Raw genomic sequence first — 17,185 nt, 5'->3', positions numbered from 1 at the left:
GTATATCCATTCTGAAAATACTTTTGTGTGAGACTTTAGAATTTGGGTATATGATCCAGAATAATGACAAGTCTAATTGATTCGTTAAATTGGTGTTTTATAGTAAATGCTTTGTAAACACATCCTTACATGTAAATAATAGTCTTCTTAGATTAAAAGTGATGCTTTCATTTTCTTTGAAAGCACTGCTATTGTCACTCCCTTCTTTCTTTCTTTCTTTGGATCTAGGACAGAATGCTGATAATTTTACTATACTTTTTTTTATAGTCACAAATAGGTATACTTCTTTTGTCTCTCTCTCTGTCTCTTTCTCTGAATCATCCAACACTATCATTTTTCCTGATTGCGAATCAATTTCAGATGATTCACATTGCCTATTAAAATGCTGGGCCACATGCTTGTTATCTTCATCCAAGGTACACACAGGTACAGTAATACTTTTGAATCCCTAGAAAAATTGGCACTCTGAGCAAGTTGTTTATATCCTGTCCTCAAGTGGTATCCTTAGTATGTTCACTTTTTTCTGATTGCCTCCTATTTTTATTTTGTTATTCTTTTCTGTAAGTACTTAATAGATCCCAAATCAAGATTGGTATGTCTAAATTATTGAAAATCATCTTTACTTAGGCATGTTCAAATTTGTTGGCTCTGCTAATATTTATAATGCTATACGTATGATATTTTATCTAAATAATCTTTATATGTTTATTTTTAACAAATCATGTTGAGTGACCATTTAAATTTACCCATTTAAAATGTACAATTCATGGTTTTTGATATTACATTCTTTTTTCAAATTGTGACGAAATATATATAATACAAAATTTGCCATTTTAATCATTTGTAAGTGTATAATTCAGTGGCATTAATTACATTCACAATGTTATGTAACTGTAACCATTATTTCCGAGATTTTTTATCATGCCAAGCAGCGCTCTGCAGTCATACAGCAATAGCTCTCCCTACACCCAGCCCTTGGTGAGCTCTCATCTACTTTCTGCCCCAATGAATTTGACTATTCTAGATATTTCATATAAGTGGAATTGTAGGATATTTTACTTTTGTGTATGGATTATTTCACTTAGCATAAAGTTTTCAGGGTTCATCCATGTTGTGTGTATCAGAATTTCATTCTTTTTTATAGCTGAATAATATTCCACGGCACGTATATACTATATTGCTTTTATTAATCTGTGGATGGGCACTTGGGTTGTTTCCACCTTTTGGCTATTATAAATAATGCTACTCTGAATATTGGTGTACAGGAACCTGTGTTAATCTCTTTGCTTTGAATTCTTTTGGGTATATACTTAAGAGCAATTACTTGGTGGTCAAATGGTAATTCAACAATCAGTTTTTTGAGCAACTACCAAAATGTTTTCTGCAGTGGCTGTACTGTTTTACATTCCTGTCAGCATTGTATAGGTTTCCAGTTTCTCCACGTCCTTGCCAATATTTGTAATATTCCATTTTTTCTAATAATAGCCATCCTAGTAGGTGTGAAGTATAGTATGATCACTTTTAATTTTTAAAAATTTTTTTCCAAAACAGATCACTTCAATATGGTACAAATGATTACATAAAAATTCAGGGTTTTCACAAATAGATTATGCTGTCTTCTAAATTTACTCATTACATAGATGGGTATTCATATTTTATATCATCTGTATAAAATCATATGTATATATTAATATAAATTTAAATCCTAAAAAAGACAGAGCACTCAACATTGAAACAGTCAATGAAATGAAACAAATATAAATAAGGAGTTAATAGTAAATAAGCATAACAATATTTTTAACTATGTTGACATTAAAATTTTTTCTGTTCTAAATACTTTTTATTTTTCTATTAACTGAATTACAGTTGACATACAGTATTATATTAGTTTCAGGTGTACAACATAGTGATTCAACATTTATAAACATTATGGGGGCTCTTGGGTGGCTCAGGCAGTTAAGTGTCAGACTCTTGACTTCAGCTTAGGTCAGGATCTCAGGGTTATGAGATTGAGCCCCGTGTTGGGCTCTGAGCTGGGTGTGATGCCTACTTAAGATTCTCTCCCTCTCCCTCTGCCCCTCCCCCGCTCACGTGCATGTGCATGTTCTCTCTCTCTTTAAAAAAAAAGTAAACATGATGAAATACTTTCCATGATAAGTAGTTACCATCTGTCACCATAAAAGGTTACACAAAATTATTGACTATATTTCCTATGCTGTACTTTACATCCCTATGATTTATTTATTTTGTAACTGGAAGTTTGTACCTGTTAATCCCCTTCACCTATTTTTCCCATCCCTTCACTTCTGTACCACCCCTTCCAATATTCCTCCCCACCCCCCCCAGCAACCATTTTGTACTCTGTATTTATGAATCTCTTTCTGTTTTTTTTTTGTTGTTGTTTGCTCATTTGTTTTTTAGATTCTGCATGTAGGTGAAATCATATAGTATTTGTCTTTCTCTGACTTATTTCACTTAGCGTAATACCTTCTAGGTCCACCCATGTTGTTGCAAGTGACAAGATCTCATTCTTCTTTTGGCTGAGTAATATTGCATTGTGTGTGTATATACACACACACACACACACCCCATATCTTCTTTATCCATTCATTTATCAGTGTAAGATACTTAGGTTTCTTCTATATCTTCTTGGGTATTGTAAATAATACTACAACAACCATAGACATTCATACATCTTTTCCAATTAGTGTTTTGTTTTCCTTGGGTAAATAACCAGAAGTGGAATGACTGTATCATATGGTACTTCTATTTTTAGTGTTTTGAGGAATTCTCCATACTCTTTTCCATAGTTGCTATACTAATTTACATGCCCACCAACAGTGTAGGAAGGTTCCCTTTTCCCCACATTTTTGCCAACACTTGTTATTTCTTGTCTTTTTGAGGATAGCCATTGTGACTGGTGTGAGGTGGTATCTCATTGTGGTTTTGATTTGCATTTGATGATTAGTGATATTGAGCATCTTTTCACATAGCTGTTGGCTATTTGTATGTTGTCTTTGGGAAAATGTCTATTCAGGTTCTTCTGCCCATTTTTTAATTGGATTGTTTTTTTTGTTTTTTTGAGTTGTATTGATTCTTTATATATTTTGGATATTAGTCTCTTATCATTTGTATTATTTGCACATATATTCTCCCATTCAGTAGATACTGCCTTTTCATTTTGTTGATGGTTTCCTTCACTGGGAAAAAGCTTTTTAGTTTGATGTAGTCCCATTTGTTTATTTTTGTTTTTGTTGCACTTGTCTAAGGAGACATATCCAAAAAAATATTGCTAAGATTAATGTCCAAGAGTTTACTACCTGTGTTTTCCTTTAGGAGTTTTATGGCTTCAGGTCTTACATTATGTGTTTAATCCATTTTGAATTTATTTTTATATATGGTGAAAGTGGTCCAGTTTCATTCTGTTGCATGTAGCTATCAGTTTTCCCAACACCATTTACTGGAAAGACTGTCTTTTCCCCACTATATATTCTTGCCTCCTTTGTCACAGATTAAGTAACCATATAAGAATGAGTTTATTTCTGGGCTCTGTATGATGTTCCATTATTCTGTGTGTCTCTTTTTGCGCCAGTACTATACTATTTTGATTACCATAGCTTCACAGTAGAGCTTGAATCTGGAATTGTGATACTTCTAGCTTTGTTCTTCTTTCTCAAGATTGCTTTGGCTATTTGGGGTCTTTTGTGGTTCTCTATAAATGTTAGGATTATTCTAGTTCTGTGAAAAATACTGTTGGTGTTCTGATAGGGATTGCATTGAATATGTAAATAGCTTTGGATAGTTTGGACATTTTGTTTGTTGGGAGTTTTTTTATTATTGATTCATTTTCATTACTAGTAATCAGTCTATTCAGATTTTCTATTTCTTCCTGATTTAGTCTTGGAAGATTTGTATGTTTTTAGGAATTTATCCATTGTGTCTAGGTTGTCCAATTTGTTGGCATATAATTTTTCATAGTAGTCTCTTAACAATCCTTTGTATTTTTGTAGTGTTGGATGTAATTTGTCCTCTTTTATTTCTGATTTATTTTATTTGAGTCCTCTCTCTTTTTTGCTTGATGTGTCTGATAAAGATTTATCTATCAATTCTGTTTACCTTTTCAAAGAATCAGTTCTTAGTTTCATTGATTTTTTTTTTCTGTTTTTGTCTCTATTTTGTCTATTTCCAGTCTGATCTTTATTATTTCCTTGCTTCTACTAACTTTGGGCATTGTTTGGTTGGTTTTTAGTGCCTTTAGGTATAAGGTTAGATGGTTTGAGATTTTTCTGGTTTCCTTGCAGTGGGCCTGTATTGCTTTAAACTTTTTTCTAAGGTCTTTTTTTAACTTTGTCTCAAAGATTTTGAACTGCTGGGTTTCCATTTTCATTTGTCTGAATGTTTTTTTTAATTTCCTTTTGATTCCTTTGTTGACCCATTGGTTGTTTGGTAATATGTTGTTTAGCCTCCAGGTATATATGTTTTTGTCCAGTTTTTTTAATTGATTTCTAGTTTAATACCATTGTGGTCAGAAAAGATACTTGATATGATTCCAGTCTTCTTAAATTTATTGAGATTTGTTTTATGGCTTAATATGTAATCCTGGAGAATGTTCATGTGTACTTGAAGAGAATGTATGTTCTGCTGTTTTTGATGAGGTGTTCTGTGTGTGTGTGTATTAAGCCCATCTAGCCTAATGTGTCCTTCACAGCCACTCCTTCCTTGATTGATTTTCTGCCTGAATGATCTATCTATTGATGTAAGTGGGGGGTTAAAGTTCCCTAGTATGTTCACTTTTAAAACAGCCTGTGAGGTAATTGCAAACTGAGCAATTTACTTTGTAACACAGGTACAATCTGCTAGAGCAGTATTGTACTTCTTTGGTAACTTTGTAAACAGGGTAATTTTGGGCCATTTATTTAATCCTTAACAGATAAACAAGTAATTAATTATAGAGTGGCTTTTACTGCAAATCATTATGTCGTGTTTTTTTTGTTGTTGTTTTGTTTTTTGTTTTTTTTTAAAGTAAGCTCTACACCCAGTGTGGAGCTTGAACTCATGACCCCAAGATCAAGAGTTGCATGCTCTATGATTGAGCCAGCTTAGATGCCCCAGCAAGTTACTCTGTATTACAGGGGATATAACAATGAGTGAAAATTAGCCCTTCCCCTCAAGAAACCAAAAGCATGTGGGATATAAGACATGTATACCTACAAACCCTACAAAAGAAAAAGCACTCTATACATCCCTCAAAGATATACAGTGTATTGGAGGTGCTCACAATAGGGAGAGCCACAGCTAGGTCAGGCAGAAAGAGGACAGCAGTGTATGAGATAGGCCTCGAAGGATGAGTGGGATTTCAATAGTGTGAAACTAGAGTATTAATTGAGGAGGTTACAGAAGGGGTATCTGACCCCGATCTGTGGGAGGTTCACAGATGGTTTATAGGAAACGTTTAATGGAAAACATTAGACTGTTGCTTCTTGTCCTTTTGGCTAAGATCAAGTGTGGAAAACATTAGACTAAGAGATTGGTAAGTTTTTTAAAAACTCAAGAATTAAAATTTCAAAAATTCATTTCTTCATTTTTTCCCAGGTTTTAAAAAAGTTAAAATAATTTTGGCATAACAGGCATCTTATATTTATAAAAGCATCACTTCTTGAACTCAAGTATTCTCTAAGCTTTAATGGAAATAAATGTTTGGATTATTTTGTTTAAGTACTGTACCATGGTTCTTTCCGTAGTATATCGTACATAATTTTTTGTGTCATATACCACCACAGTATACACTGAGGAAGCAAGATTCCCTTCTGGAGTTGTATCTTGGCTGTGACTCTTCTACAGATATTGAAAAGTTAATTTTAATTTTTGTTACATATTTACATATTACATATTTACATAATTTTCATTTGATCCTTAGGAAAACTTTGAGAGACAGGGCAACAAATACCTTGTTTCATGGGAAGTAAACTTGAGGGTTTTTTTGTTTTATTTTGTTTTTTTTTAAGATTTTATTTATTTACTTGAGAGTGAGAGCATGGGGGGGAGGGTCAGAGGGAGAAGCAGACTCCCCACTGAGCGGGGAGCCTGAAGTGGGTCTGGATCCTGGGACTCTGAAGGCAGATGCTCAACCTTCAGCTGACTGAGGCACCCCTAAACTTGAGGTTTTGTGTGGTGACCAGCCAGGTAGAAAGTAGTGGAATCAGTAGATACCAAATCTAGTGTTCTTTCTGTGTTGCTCCTAGAACTAAATATTTAGGTTAATGCAGTTCTCATAACTGGAAGAATAGCAAGTATTTAAGCTGTTCGGTTTTTAAAAATTGTAATATTTTATCTTAAAGCTTTGTCCCTAATTTCATAAGGAATGTGAGCTATCAGTAGATATCACTCTGAAACATAGCAGGGAAATGATGAGCTTTTTGAGATGGTGATACTTAGAATTAGCCTGTCATGTTGTTGGAGCACTGATAAAAGAATCACCCTTTTCACATGGATATAATGGATTTCATACAGCATTTGAGCATTATGCACTGAATACTTATGTAATCTTTTCCCTCTAGGTGGCTCTCTGAGTCTGTATGGATTTGGACTACTGAGAAGTGTGTGCTCTTCTACCTTTATTTTGCCTTCCTGCTCTGGGACTATGCATTACATTTTTTAAGTAATGAAATATGAAACCCATTGAATATGTAACCTCAGGCACTCAATTTAAAACACATTTGGGAAAGGAAATAACAAAGCAAGTTAGAACAAACATTTGTTTGTTACATGCCCTTAAACTTGGGGGGAAAGGAGGAGAGACAGACAAGTGAACTGTGGTGGCATTGCACTGTGACAGGGTCTAGTAAGTAAAGGTTTATCAGATTTCTATAACATACTTCATTCTCTTGGGCTTAATCGTATGAACTCTGTTTTGAGATCATTTTCTTAAATATAGGAGTGGTAATTTATCTGTGTCTTTTATGTTCCATAGAAAGCTTGGTTTTAAAAAGGGAATAGGGCGCTTGGGCGGCTCAGCTGGTTGAGTGTCTGACTCTTGGTTTTGGCTCAGGTCACGATCTCAGGGTTGTGAGATGGAGCCCTGCATTGGGCTCTGTGCTCAGGGAGGAGTCTGCTTGAGATTCTCTCTCTCCCTCTGCCCCTCCCCACTCGCTCGCTCACTCTCAATTAAATAGATCTTTAAAAAAAATTTTAAAAAGGAATAAAAATAATTACTTATGATTCTGAAAATTCCCAACATGAAGAAATGCTTTTGAAGATGTTGATCAAAATTACAGAACAGGAAGTGATCATGTAATGGAATGACGTTTGACAAACTATGAAGATTAATATTTCAGATCCCTTTGTGTTTATAAGCAAGGATCAGCAATTTTGTTTGGAACCATTTTTGTGTGTCATAACAATAACTTTGGATAATGCATAAAGATTATCCCTGGAGAGAGAAGGGAACAAAAAAGAGATACAATATAACGTTCAGTTCACCAGCATGTGAAAAAGTCATTTTCTCATCATTCTCTCCAAGTATTAAAAGAATTAAATTATGATAGTGCCATAGTCCTAGAAGAAAAGAATTTTAGGGTTTACCTAAAGTGTACTTTTCAGCACTCTCTTTTATTCCTTGACCCTTTTACACTTTGTTCCACTGTAATATGGCATTTGCCTTCACCACTATGTCAAAAGAACTTACGGCTGTCTGGGTATTTTTATCTTCCACCCTGGGCAGCTCTTTATTCCTTAATGTGGCTTTCTTCCCTTGGCACCTGTGAAAAAGTCTCTGGCTTTTCCCATTCCTCTTTTAATTATTCCTTGTTATTGTGGGTACCTCCTAAATATTGGTATCTTAACAGACTTTGGTACTTGACTTTCTTTCTTTCCTCCATGGACCATTTTATTTATGTCAGAGTGGCAGCTACCACTGATGTGCCATTGCTTTTCAAGTCCCTGTTTCCTGCCCATTCCTCTCTTGAGCTCCAAACCAAATCTTCATCTGCCTACTAGAGCAGGTCTAGAGTAGGTATCTAAACATTTGTGGAATGTATGAATGTTTAGAACTTAGCATCTCCTTTCCCCTCTAAACCAACCTGTCTTGTCTGTTCTCGCTCTTCTTGAAACAACTTCGCGGTATCTAAGCTTGATTTGAAAATCTTTGATTCATTCTCTTTTTCCTCATTCCATATTTACTCCACGAGTATCAGTCCCTATCCAGGACTGGGAAAAAGATTGACTTGGGTGCACTGCCCCGATGTTCCAAACCTGCTTTGATTGCATTTCAGGCAGGCTTTATTTAGACTTCATCAAAATGCAGTGTAAGTTCCCTTTCTGTCTCTTCTGCCCACCCACCCGTTTGTAGGCATGTAATAAATAAATATTCTAATTTGTTTTATTATTCTTTTCTCAAATTTATATTAAATTGGCTGACTATTGTTATACTTCATAGTTTATGCCTCTTGCAACATATGCTAGTAGAAAGAGTATTTTTGAACCTTGCTCTTGCAAATAAATCCCAAAGATTTAAGTGATAAATCAGTATGGACGGACAGTTCCCAAAAGTTTTTCTTTGTAAATCCTTTAGGACTTCCACTGTACACAAAAAGTAAAATGGTATACAGAGTGAGAGAGGATAGCAGAAGTATCTTTAAGAACATAAGTAGTGCTTGGTACATTAAATGATATCATTTGATTGTAATAGGGTTAGTGGTTTATATGTAGCCAACATAGAAATAGATAAGGTATTATTCTCTTTGAATTGTCTTACATAGTAAATTAATAAATTAAAGTCTGAATGTCTCTTGTGTTTAAACCATTCTCTGTAGTATCTTGAATAAGTAGGTACAGTGGGAAACATAGCCTTTTGCACTTGGTTAAGAAGTTTTAAAAATTATTTTTAGTTCGGCGTAAGCATAAGTCCCTCTCCCGCATTGGGGATAAAATGGAAAAGTCTGTGTTAGGAGAATACTTAAATACAATATTGTGTGCCGGTGTGGTGGCTGATGTTCTTGACCCTAGGAATCATGGCTGCAGTCTAGTCCTTTTATCTCTGGGTAAGGTTGAGATTAATTGAAGAGTTGCTGAAAATGATTGTATAGATGACCACTTACTTTGTCCCCCTTTTTTGTGCCTCCATAGGTACATGGACTATACCGCACAACAGGTGCTAGTTTTGAGAAAGCCCAGCAAGAATTTGCAACAGGTGTGATGTCCAACAAAACTGTCCAGACTGCAGCTGCAAATGCAGCTTCAAGTGCAGCAACCAGTGCAGCTCAGAATGCTTTCAAGGGTAACCAGATTTAGAGAACCCTCCAACAACACACTGGTACCTTCTGACTGTACTTTTTCTCCAGTTACTGTATTCTATAAATATTTTTATGTTCAAAACAGTACACACGGCATGTATATTTCCTGTTCACTTGTGCATGGGCTAAAACCAGAAAAACTTCCTTGTCTTATTATTTACCTAGCAATTTAACATTTTGGTGCCCCCTGCAGAAAAAAAGATCACAAATATTCTCCATATTTTTTGGGGGATGAATGTTCAGCAAATTATTTCAGTGGTGACACACTGAAATTAATATGGTACTTATGATTAAAAATGCATTTAGTACTAGCTGCAGTCTTTCTTTCAAGAATCTTAGACTTAAGGATTACATATTAGAGCATTAAAGCGATACTTTATTCTGTTTTCCCCATTTATATTGAAAGAAATAGGCCATCAGGGACTTAGGGATTTTAAAATTGGCTTGCTTTTTAGCAGTTTTAGTCACCAGTGAAGAGCCTGTGTGCATTTCGTAGTAGATCATGTAAATTTTATCCTTTTATTTTTGTTCCTTTTTTTCTTTTTTAGAGTAGTTGATATTTTGATATCAATCTCTGATCTTGCATGGGCACCACATTTCTTAAAAGAATTCGTATTTTGGCTTCTGCACTGCTTATGGTTGTAGGATTAGGGAGTTGCTGGTAGAATCAAAGACGTGGTTTTCTGCAATAGTTTCTTTTAAATAAAAATTTATTGGGATGCAATTTGAGAACATAATATGCAGTGCATTATCCAAAAAAGGGTAGATAATCAATGAAATAGAATGTAGTAATGATAATACTTTTTTTTTTTTAATTTTCAGTATTCGTATCATAGTAGAATATTACTGTATGGAAACTTTGGTATATTCTTGTGGCTACTCATTTTAACTGAATTGAGATTGTGTTTGGCAGCTCTTTTTTGGGGAGTGTGTGTGTGATTTTTAAGAGGGTATTAAAGTTAGACTAACTCCTTGTCCAAAAAGAACATACAGTATTTCAGGGATTTTTCTTTTAGCCTCTCATCTGTAGTGGGATTAAAAAGAAAAAGACGCTGTTCTTTCACATATACTTGAATCCCTAATTCACCTCAGTCTTTCAATTTTTGAGACAGACTGAATACATTAAAATTTTTGAGACAGACTGAATACATAAAAAGAGAAAAAACATTTAACCTGCACCAAACAAGAAAATACAAATACAGTTAAATGCATTAATTATGACTACAACCACATTAAAATTGTTACTATGCAGCATAGGATTTAATTCTTACAGTATACTTGGTTTGAAACTTTGAATCATTTTTAATACTGATTAAATGACTCAAAGACATTCGTAAAGTCATTATATACTGTGTTTTGGAAGTCATCAGCTAATTTAAGATTGCAGAATAATCAGTGATTTTTTTAACTTGACTTTTAAGTAAGGATAGTCTATTGGATTATATTATTTGAGACTGCAGATCCTTTTTAAAAAGAATCAAATGGGCATAAATTCATTCTTTTCCCCAAACCTGGGGATAAATGAATTTAGCACTGGGGGTGGGATGATGAGTTCTCACTATTTATGAGGGAAGCTTTGTGTGATACTAAGTAACATGGAGCCATCTAGATGGTGTTTGCATTTGATTTATTTGGGATTTATTGAAGTAATATACTTGGAAGATATTTCCTTTATTCTGCTTAAAATAGGATTCAGAATATGAATTTAAAGCTGTTTTTATGAGTATTTCTGATCAGTGAAAATCTCCCTACTTTCTCAAATAAGCCAGTTCTAGTTTGTCAGATTCTATAATCTTACTGAAAATCTGTTTTATCATAGTGTGCTTTACTAGGTGTGTATTTTACAAACATTCAGAACACTAACCACAAAATATAATAGGAGTACTTATGTTCATCATTAATTTATATCTCAAGTCCATTTCTTTTTTTCTTTCAACTACAAATGAATATAGAGACTTGAAAAATACTGAGATACTTTCCTTCAAGAATAAGAAGGCTTCTTGTCTGTCTTGTAGCAATCCCCAAAGGTAGCATTGTTAAGTAGCAAATAATTAAAACCAACAGTACCTTTTTGTGTGTGGATGGGGAAAATGTTTTAAAATCCCCTTCCTGGGGTTCATACGAGCTTACGAAAGAAAATTGTTTTTTAAAAACATAAATGTGCATTAAAATGATGGCAATAACAGTTTGGTAAGGTATGGGGATTTTAAATTCTTACATTCTCTGTTCTCCTAACAATAATGAGTAAATGGTCACATTTTCCAGCAAGAGATTGGCATTTTTTAATGTTTTATATTTAATACTAACATGACCCAGTATCACAGTCATGAAATGGTCTTCATTGTTGTAAGCATTCGTGTCCTTTTTCAGTTTGCAATATTAAATTGTGGCTATTTTATTTAAAACTAAAATTTGAACACTGGAAAATCATTGCTCAGTGATTTGTAATTTGGGACTTGGATTATTTATCTAGGGATGTTTGTATATTTTGTCAATGAGTAATATTGCGCTGCCATCATAATGAGCGTCATGGTTCTATATAAATGCCCTCCATCTGTCCCTCTAATGTTGCATGTTTTCAGTGGTTTGGAAGTTTTGTATATTTATTGTATTAACACAGAGTGTCATAAAATAAAATGCTGTTTACTGGATGTTAGTTTGTCTAATTTTAAACACGATGTTAGCATTTCAGAGGTAGAGATTATGCTGTGGGCTTTATGTATATAGAAATTTCACATTTGATTTTTAAAGAATCTATGTATAATTCTATCATGTGCTGAACAAAATAATATAAAAGGCTTCATTAAAAATTGAGCAACATAAAATGACAGTTTTTCTGTTGGATTAGACCTTTTAGGTGATGGAACATGAGCTTCACTCATATTTTGATCACTTCAAGGTCAAAATACACATAGTATCTAGAAGTTAGTGAGATTCAAAATGGAAAACGTGTTTTGTGGCTCAAGTTTTTCCTTGTGGGTTAAAATGGATGCTTATGTACTAGTATTGTATTGATTAGCTTGAACTTGTGTTCTGTTTCCTAACCTAGCTACCTGTTGCTGTTTTATGTACTGATGAAAGTACCTATTTGTGTATTGTTGGATTTTTCACCTGGGTTATCTAAAGAGGATGTAAAAATCTAAAATGTTCATGTTGAATCTTATTTTGAGAAATATGTGTTAAATTAAAATAGGACCAGCATTTTTAATTTTCTGGGTGTTATCCAAAAAGTGAGTTTGGATTTTTATTGGATATATCTTCTTCTATAAATCATGTTGAGCTAATGTATAGTTTACATTTTATGGGGAATTTATGTTAAATTGAGTTTATTAGTTTCTGTAATTTATTTGTACCAGCATAATGCTTTTATGGTTATTACTATGTCTTTTTCTGAAAATGCTGACACATTAGCATTTAATTTTATGTCTTTACTGGTAAAAATCTATGTTTAAACTGTTTATATGCAGAGTTTGTTACAGTTTTGCACATTTTCCCCCGTTAGAATTACTGTGGCCGTCAAACACCATTTCACTGTATTTCCATTTTTCCTTTAAGGAGAATGTTTAGAGGAATTTTTTGATTCCATGTGATTAAGAGCTTTAGAAGTGAAATAAAAGTGGTTAATGTAAAAATAATGGTTAAAAATAAAAAAATGCCTTACTTTGATAGATTTTCAAGTACCATAGTATAAATTTATTTAGAGTAGAATAATATAGTGTAAAACATTAGAGTTGTTTTGAAAACTTGTTTATTAAACTAAAAAGTTACATCTCAATTGTTAAATATTATGGAAAGTGAAGTATTTCCACTAGAATTTTTGGCTACATTTTATAAAACAGCGTACATTTTTGTATTGATGGGTGTTTTAAAACCTTACTTTTAGGGCTTTGTCGCAGTACAGAGAGAGCTAGAAAGAAATCTATAGAAATTTTCTAAACCAGACATTGCCACTAATCTATACTAGATAAATATCTTTAAAGATTCTAGGAAAATAGGGAAAGACCCTTCTCTAGTGTTCTTACCCTTCCTGTCAGTTTCATATTTACAGTTTAACTTTGTGGTTTGGTAAGACAAAGCCTTCAACCTGTAGAGTTTTCTTTAGCACTGTTTATATTTTCAAATGGCAAGGGAGATAGGAGCCACCATGTAGTAGTGTAATGAGTGTTAAATTTTATGTTTATCTAAATCTTGATTTATTTTTCAGCTTATCTTTTTTTTAATTTTTAATTTTTTTTTTTTAATCTACTTAAGTGATGGCTACACCCCATGTAGGCCTTGAACTTAGGAACCAGAGATCAAGAGTAGCATGCTCTGTGGACTGAGGCACCAGCCAGGTGCCCCATCAGCTTATATCTTTCTGGGCTTGTATGGCTGATGGTGTAGTTAAAACCTTCCTGCCACTAAAACCCATTTTTTCTCTAATAGGACAAAAAATAGTTAATCCTCTTCAAGTTAGTAATGTTTCATATACTTGTATAAGATTAGTCTGAATATTATTTTCTCTACATTTATACAGTTACAATTTGTAGAATCATAGCATGCAAATTTTATTTTATAATTCTTTAGTTATTTAATAGCCCTTACATGTAATCCTAGAATTCCTCCAGAACTCATTCGGTATTTTGTAGGCCAGTGTATCTCAAGATTATCTCAAAGATAAATCATAGTTGTGAGTAGTTGTTACTGGTAGCAGTTTATGGTATTCTTCAGCTGTTTCTTCAGCCAAAAATCACTGTCTTTTATCTGGTCATAGTAGTTCCTACAATATTATAGTCTACACAGCAACTCAGTCCACTGGTCATACACATTCCTCAAACTAATTTTTTCTAGTTTGAAAGTCATATATACCTGTTAGAAAACAATTGGAAAATAATAAATGAGAAAAAAATAATACATAATTCTGTCATCTAGGGATATCACTGCCAACGTTTTATTGTATTTTTCCATCCTTTTTCTATGCATACATTTTTTTAGAGAATTAAGGAATATAAACAGTGTGGATTTTTTAATCTTATTTTCCCTCCTTTAGCATTATGTCATAATGGCCTGATAGTTTAGCTTCTAAAACTAAAATTAATACATACTTCAACATAAATTTTAGAAAATATAAGCAAAAGAAGATAAAGTTGCTCGTAATTTTATACCAATAAATAACTGCTATTAAAATTTGGCTTATATGTTTCTATTAATTTTCTAGGAAGACAACTTTTATCCTAAAATTAAAAAGTAAGTTTCCCTTCCGCATTCTTGTAATAGGTCCTGTGGGGATGTTTATCTAGCTCTCACAAGCCTCATCTCTTTGGGCCCCTTAAGACCACACTGGTATAAGTTGTCATCTAGCCACAGCAGACTTAGACTTGGCTCATTAAATGATAAAAATGCACAAGTAGGATGAAACACATAAAAAATATCCTAATAGCTTTCCATTTCCTGTATGAGGTCCAGCAGCTCACCCATATTTCATCCCATTATCCCAGTAATACTCTGTTTTCTCTCTGAGCTATCTTGAGTTGGTTTCCTATTACTTTTAAAAGGAGAATTTAAGTGGTTTGTAATCTTTTTAAAACTATGATATGAATATATGTTGAACTTTTTTCATATTCTCAATATATTTCTATAACATTTAATACCTGTATAGCTACCCTTATATGCATGTGTCATGTTATTTTTTAATTAAAAATTTATTGAGGTATAATTGACGTAACATTAAAATAGTTTCAGGTGTACAACATAATGATTCAGTATTTGTGTACACTGTGAAATGATCACCACACTAGGTCTAATTACCATCCATCACCATACATAGTTACAAAACTTTTTTTTGTGATGAGGATATTTAAGATTTATTCTCTTAGCAACTTTCAAATATTCACTACAGTATTATTAACTGTAGTCACCATGCTGTACATTAACATCCCCATGACTTACTTATATTAATACTGGAAGTTTGTACCTTTTGACTCCCTTCACCCATTTCCCCTACCCTCTGTACCCTCCTCCTCTGGCAACCACCAGTCTGTTCTCTGTATCTATGAGCTTGGGTTTTATTGTTTATTTTGGTTTGGGGGAAAAAAAAAATTTTTTTTTTTTTTTAGATTCTGCATGTAAGTGAGATCATACAGTATTTGTCTTTCTGTGATTTATTTCACGTAGCATAATGCCTTCTAGGTCCATAAATGATGGTGCAATCGCCAAGATTCCATTTGGGGGTTGGGGGCTGAGTAATATTCCAATATTCGAAATGCACATATTGCAGATATTTTCTCCCATTCAGTAGGTTGCCTTTTCATTTTGTTGATGATTTCATTTGCTGTGCACAGGCTTTTTAGTTTGATGTAGTCCCACTTGTTTGTTTTTGCTTTATTGCCTTTGCTTTTGGAGTCAGATTCAAAACATCATTGCCAAGGTCAGTGTGAAGGAGCTTACCACCAATGTGTTCTTCTAGGAGTTTTATGGTTTCAGGTCTTACATTCAGTTCTCTAATCAATTAATTTTTGTGTATGGTATAAAATAGTGGTCCAGTTTCATTCTTTTGCATGTGGCTGTCCAGTTTTCCCAACACCATTTATTGAAGAGACTGTTCTTTCCCCATTTATATTTTTGCCTCCTTCGTCATAGGTTAATTGGCCATGTATGTATGAGTTTATTTCTGGGCTCTCTGTTGTGTACTATTGATCTGTCTGCTTTTATGCTAATATCATACTGTTTTGATTACTGTAGCTTTGTAATATAGTTTGAAATCAGGGAGTGTGATGCCTCCGGTTTTGTTTGTAAGTTTTCTTTGGTTATTCAGAGTCTTTTGTGGTTCCATACAGACTTTCCTATCATTTATTTCTTTGAAAACTGCCATTTGAATTTTGATAGGGATTGCATTGAATCTGTAGATGGCTTTGAGTAGTATGGACATTTTGTTTTTTTAAAAGATTTTATTGGAGAGAGAGAGAGTGAGCATGAGCAGGGAGAGGGGCAGAGGGCAGAGGGAGAGGGAGAAGCAGATGCCCCACTGAGCAGGGGGCCCAATGTGGGGCTCGATCCCAGAACCCTGGGATGATGACCTGAGCTAAAGGCAGACGCTTAACCGAGCCACCCAGGCACCCCTAGTATGGACATTTTAGCATTATTAATTCTTCTAATCCATGAGCAGAGAATATCTTTCCATCTGTTTGTGTCATCTCTGATTTCTTTCATCAGTGTCTTATTTTATTCTTTTTGATGCAGTTGTAAATGGGATTGTTTCCTTGATTTCTTTTTGTGATAGATTGTTGTTAGTGTATAGAAACACAACAGATCTTTTGTATATTAACTTTGTATCCTGCAATTTTACTGAATTCATTTATTCTAACATTTTTCTGTGAAGTCGTCAGGGTTTTCTATATTTAAAATCATGTCACCCATAGATAGTGACAGTTTTATTTCTTCCTTTTCAGTTTGGGTACCTTTATTTCTTTTTCTTGCCTTCTTGCTTTGGTAAGATTTCCAATGGTGTTTTGAATAAAAATGGTGAGAGTGGCATCCTTGTCTTACTCCTGAACTTAGAGGAAAATCTTTCAGCTTTTCACTATTGAGCATGGTGTTAGCTGTGGGCTTGTCATGTATCACCTTGTCATATTATCATCTTTGTTATAAAGGGTATGTTCCCTCTATACTCACTTTGTTGCGAGTTATCATTAATGTTGAATTTTGTGCAATGTTTTTTCTGCATCTATTAAGACGATCATATGATTTTTATCATTCATTTTGTTAATGTGGTATTGTTGTGGTGATTGAACCATCCTTGCATCCCTGGAATAAATCTTACTTGATCATGGTATATGATTCTTTTAATGTATTGTTAAATTTGGTTTCCTAGTATGCTTTTATGACTTTTGCATTTATGTTTATCAGGGATATTGTCC

At 33.7% G+C, this 17,185-nt stretch overlaps 1 protein-coding gene across 1 annotated transcript in view; it reads left to right on the top strand.

The window, feature by feature from the left end:
- Positions 1 to 14,984, top strand: part of SCAMP1 (secretory carrier membrane protein 1) — a 123,557-nt gene extending 108,573 nt beyond the window's left edge. The window contains exon 9 of the mRNA XM_032404141.1: positions 9,124 to 14,984. Within this exon, the coding sequence (XP_032260032.1) occupies positions 9,124 to 9,288 (165 nt within the window). The 3' untranslated portion in view covers positions 9,289 to 14,984. The remainder of the gene's footprint in view (positions 1 to 9,123) is intronic.
- Positions 14,985 to 17,185: the final 2,201 nt, after the last annotated feature.

The sequence above is a fragment of the Phoca vitulina genome, unplaced genomic scaffold (assembly GCF_004348235.1).
Source record: "Phoca vitulina isolate PV1807 unplaced genomic scaffold, GSC_HSeal_1.0 scaffold6, whole genome shotgun sequence".
Taxonomy (NCBI): domain Eukaryota; kingdom Metazoa; phylum Chordata; class Mammalia; order Carnivora; family Phocidae; genus Phoca; species Phoca vitulina.
Note: the sequence above shows the minus strand (reverse complement) of the source record. Positions and strands in the feature narration are given on the sequence as shown.